At 42.2% G+C, this 5,083-nt stretch overlaps 1 protein-coding gene across 1 annotated transcript in view; it reads left to right on the top strand.

Moving 5' to 3' along the window:
* The first annotated feature begins 132 nt into the window (after nucleotides 1–132).
* Nucleotides 133–5,083, top strand: part of LOC121936412 — a 16,841-nt gene continuing 11,890 nt past the window's right edge. Inside the window, exons 1-4 of the mRNA XM_042478636.1 lie at nucleotides 133–780; nucleotides 2,481–2,607; nucleotides 3,273–3,329; nucleotides 4,278–4,422. Of these exons, the coding sequence (XP_042334570.1) occupies nucleotides 3,290–3,329; nucleotides 4,278–4,422 (185 nt within the window). The 5' untranslated portion in view covers nucleotides 133–780; nucleotides 2,481–2,607; nucleotides 3,273–3,289. The remainder of the gene's footprint in view (nucleotides 781–2,480; nucleotides 2,608–3,272; nucleotides 3,330–4,277; nucleotides 4,423–5,083) is intronic.

Below are 5,083 nucleotides of genomic sequence, written 5' to 3'. Positions count from 1 at the left end.
ATAATAATAATAATAATAATAATAATAATAATAATAATAATAATAATAATAACTTTTTATTTATTATTATTATTATTATTATTATTATTATTATTATTATTATTATTCCACCTCTCCCCAAAGGATCTCCCACATGGACCCTTAATGTTGACTGCAAGGCGCTGAGAGCTGAGCGTTAACAACATTAAAGTTAGGCCAGAGTTGCACGGTCTGGTAACCATTCAAAAGTTACTTTTTGAACTACATTGGGAAATGCAGTCCCCAAAAGTGATGGCTCCGACGTATCGGTTTCATAGTGCAACCGATCCCATTGCTACTTTTCAAACCTGAGTTACTTTGGAAAAGTGACTTTCCTTGCTCTGACTCATGGCTGATGGGTTCCCAAGTCCCTTGCGCAACGTGACACCATTAAGGACAAATGGCTTCATGCTTTGGGGGGTAATTTCCGGTTAGGATGACGAAAGATGGCTGCAGGTGTCAGTGGCCTTTGCCACCAAAGTGTTTGTCACAACCAATGACGCCACCGAGGCACAAAAAGGGAAGGATCAGTTTTTTCCTTTAAATAGGAAAAGTACTGGCTGGAGAGATTTGGACTTCGCAATCCGTCGGAGAAGAAACTTGCTACTCCAGACTGTTACTGGAATGGATTTCTCCATACCTTCCAGCTATAAAGTCCCATAGTTGTGTTTTGGAGAAGACAGTATAAATGGTGAAGATCGTGAATCGGAGGACACAGGAGTAACTTCAATTTGCAAGACGTTTTTAAAGAGATTGGAGGAGGTAAGTACTGTATGAATTGGAGATGGAAAGATTGCATATGAAGTGGGAAGTAAGAGTCATATAGTTCAATGCCAAGAAATCAGTCGCTGAAACATCCCAGAGAGGCGGGCATCCATCTTCGGATAAAACAACCTGCAATGAATGAAGTCTTTGAGGTTGTCTGATCCTCTTCTGAATTGGGATCTCCTTTCTTAATCCGGATCGCACACCGATTGATCCGTAAGTGGAAATGGGGCCTAAAACAGTCTAAAAACAATCCTAAAATACCATTTTAAAATACCATGCTATAGTATTCCTCATTTCTGTGAATGGTTGGGAAAGCTGGACAGGGAAGAAAGTGGATAGGGAGAAAATGAACTCAATCGAAATGTGATGCTGGAGGAGAGTTTTATGGATACCATGGTCTATGGAAAAGACACATAAATGGGTGCTAGGAGACAGTGTGGCCTAGCAGTTTGGGCATTGGACTATGGCTCTGAAGACCAGGATTTGATTCCTGCTCAGCCATGAAACCCATTGGGAGACTTTGGTCAAGCCACACTCTCTCAGCCTCAGGGGAAGACCATGGCAAACCTCCTCTGAGCAAATCTTGCCAAGAAAACCCCAGGATAAGTTTGCCTTATGAATCGCCATCATTGGAAATGACTTGAAGACACACTACGACAACAAAAAAGCAGCTTCTCCAGTTGGGCATGTTATCGGTGACTCTCCTCTCAACTCAGCGCACACTTCCGAAGCCATAACCTTCACGAGACACGGCCGAACGTTGCATTTCCGAGTAAACCTGCTTGCAATTGCTTTCTGTTGTACTCCAAACGACTCAGAGCAATGCGTTTCATGCCCAAGGCACAAAGGTCAATGCAGTCATGCGCTGACAGTGGGAAGTCCTTCGGGCGAAAGCACAGGCGACCAGCGCATCAAATGGCTGAAGATACATTTTATATTTGGTCTGTGGCTGTAAATAAATGATTGATTGGTTTGGTTATCGAACTACGATTGTAAATTCCTGGCCCTGTTTCTTAACATTTCCGCTGCCGTTCAAAAGCCCAGTTTCCTCCAAATTACGGGCCCAGATTGGGAGGAAAAGGAGAACGGAAATGAAACACATGAATAAATAATACAACAGAATAGATGATTCTTTGTTCGGTTTGCATGTTTCTATCCTTTGTACCATTTTGCTTCTTGTTTTTCTCCTGAGAGCTGGGAAAGAGGAAGCGTTTTGTGGCCTCCGCTCCGGATTGCTCAAAAGAAAGGCAGCAAGGAGGTCACCTTGAAACCTTGTTTTCCATTTTAACCAATTGCATAAAGTCCCTCCAGAAGAACTGGCACACTTAAATGCACCCTTGCGTGTGCATTGTGTTTCTAAGTACCTGTCTTTGTGTGCAAACATTATAGCATTTCACGGTGGGCAGGATATTAAAAAGTGGTTCTGTTCCATGATGCAATTTTTGACTTCGGCCTTTGGGTTCATAGGAAATTGCATGGGCTTATTCATAAGGATGTGATGTGCCGGTGCAAGCGTTGGCTAACTGGGGTGTTTCACTATCCCCTAAAGAAGAACAACAACTTTACTACAAAAAAAAGAAGGCATTGTTTTCAATACAATGAATAAACCAACAATCTCACATTATTCACTTTGTGGGTACCTTCTCATATTTAGTCTTGTTTTCCCCCAGAGCAACTCTCTCTTTCTCCATCAGGTCTAAGACTTGAAGAAGGAGGATTAGATAATTTCCTGCGTCTCGTCTCCACTTCCTCCTCCGTCTCAGCTTCTCCTATATATCTTGACTTTCTTTCTGAAAACAACCCTTCGCTCCATCGTTGGAGGTAAGCAACATCCACCTCTTCTTCCTTTTTCTTTCTTTTCATAAAATTGGTTATGTTTCTAAGTGTATTCTGGATCTTTAAGACTTAGCAATGCTCCATTCATCCAACAATTGGATGGCCATCTCTTCAGAGTCCTTGGATCAGGTTTATGGCAGAATGGAGTTGGTTTGGATGACCTTTGGGGTCTCTTCCAATTCTGATTGTAATCATCATCATCATCATCATCATCATCATCATCATCATCATCATTTATTTATTTATAGAGCACTGTAAAGTCTGCCCGGCGCTTTACATAGTAAGGATCAAATAAAATAAGACTGAAAAACTGCCATTGAAAACAACATTCCAGGATTGAGGTATCTCTAAAATAATACTAACTAGCATACAAGAAAAACAAAGTACGCAGCAGATTAATAACCCTTGTAGACAAGGATTTTGATATTCTTGGGGCTTCGTCTTACCTTGGAGCACTTAAAAAAGGTACATGTCTGTTGTTGTTGTTGTTGTTGTTGTTGTTGTGTGGCGTCAAGTCATTTCCAACTCATGGCGATCCTAAGGCGAACCTATCATAGGGTTTGCTTGGTAAGATTTCTTCGGAGGGCTATAGATAGTGATGTTGTTCCCATATCTATATTAAATCATTGCACACTCATTTTCTTTCCCAGATCTCTCTTAAAGAAAGATGGCGATCCATTGGGGACTGATGATAATGCTGGTTTGTGGTGAGTTATGAAGATTATATATGTATGTATGTATGTATGTATATGTATATGTATGTATATGTGTCAGTGGATGGTACACCTTGCAAGCCTTTTCATGCTTGGGACGTATCCTTCCACTTAGAGGTACAAGAAGATTTGACATAATAATAATAATAATAATAATAATAATAATAATAATAATAATAATATGGAGGAGCTGCTTCATTCATTTCCTTTTCATTAAAAAAAGCAAAACTCAAAAAAGGAAAATTTAGACAGTCTCCCATCCAAGTACCGTTCAGGGTCGACCCGGCTTTGCATCCAAGATCAGAAAGGATCAGGTGCTTTGAGGATATTCCAACCTATCGATGGAGTTTATCACACAAAGGAGATCGGGAGTTTATCCTGCAAATATCCTGGGAAAATCAGCGTCATTACACGAAACAATTTCGCACGCCGCCGCACCAAACCCGCCATTGAAGCGGCCACAAAGAAGCCTTAGCGCGCACCTTTTTACTTTTGGGGTTTCAGCGACAATGCATTTCCAATGTGTGTGCAAATGCGTGTGATAATCCTTCACGCAATTACTCGCCATTTTCCCTTTATTTGCAGGATGCTTTCAATGTGCTTTAACCTCTCTTTAATGCCGAAATCAGTGTGATAAAACTCCTATGTGTGTATCTGCTTTCAAGTCACCTGTCAACTTATGGTGACCCCATGAATTTTGTAGGGCTTTTCTCAGGCAAGCAACCCTCAGAGCGGCTTTTGCCAGTTCCTTCCTCGGAAACTATGGCACTATGGCACCTGCGTCTGCCATCCAAGTGCTATCCAGGGCCGACGCTACTTCGCATCCAAGATCAGACACTTTTTAGGGAACTTAGACCTTGGTGCAATATTGCTTTGGAGAAGTAACTCCCCCAGATCTGCAAAATACCCTGTTGACTGAGGTTTGCTTCTTTATTTGCAAAGGTGTTTCAGAGGCGGAAGGGAGCCTCTTGGAGTTTGGGGCCCTGATCAAGGAACTCACCAACAAAAGCTCCTTCCCAGATTATACCAGTTACGGCTGTTATTGTGGACTGGGCGGCAAAGGGCAGCCAAGGGATGCCACCGACAGGTAAGACAACATCTTTCGAACACGATGCTTTACAGAATGTGTGCAGCCATGTTTTTGTGGCCTTGGAAATCCCCGCCAGTCCCCCAGATCTCTCCAAACCTAACCCCATTTCCCAGCCATTGTATTTAATGGGACTTGGACATCCATGGCTTTTGGGATCCACAAGAGGGTCCTGGAATCCAATTCCACCGACCCAATGTGCTATATGTTTTATCTATGCGGAAATGTTCTACAAATGCGGAGCCATTTCTGAAAAGTCCCTGTCTGTGGCACCCGCCATTTGAACAGCAGAAATGGGTCGGAGAGCAAGGGCTCAAAAGCTGACTTCGGTTTTCCTCCAGAAGTTACCGTTTGGAAAAGTTACTGAGCTGGAACCTACTGGTGACTCCCAACCGGAACAGACTGCAAAAACAATGTAGTTGTGTTTTCCTCTGGTGGTGTTTGAAACAACACCATAACAACAAATAGGTTAAGATATCCATGCTGGCCATATAGCAAAGTACAGCACCATCCAAAACCTACATTTATTGGATCAACTAAAAGGCACATTATACATGTTGCCATCAGAGCTCTGAAAGCTTGCAACATGTACAACAAATAGGTTGTTAAACCCAAGGCTGAACATGAGGCTGTGATGGGCTGTTGGACTATTGGTATGGAA

This window comes from Sceloporus undulatus, chromosome 7 (genome assembly GCF_019175285.1).
Source record: "Sceloporus undulatus isolate JIND9_A2432 ecotype Alabama chromosome 7, SceUnd_v1.1, whole genome shotgun sequence".
Taxonomy (NCBI): Eukaryota; Metazoa; Chordata; class Lepidosauria; order Squamata; family Phrynosomatidae; genus Sceloporus; species Sceloporus undulatus.
The sequence above is the reverse complement of the archived record's forward strand: the minus strand, read 5'-3'. Positions and strand labels throughout refer to the sequence as shown.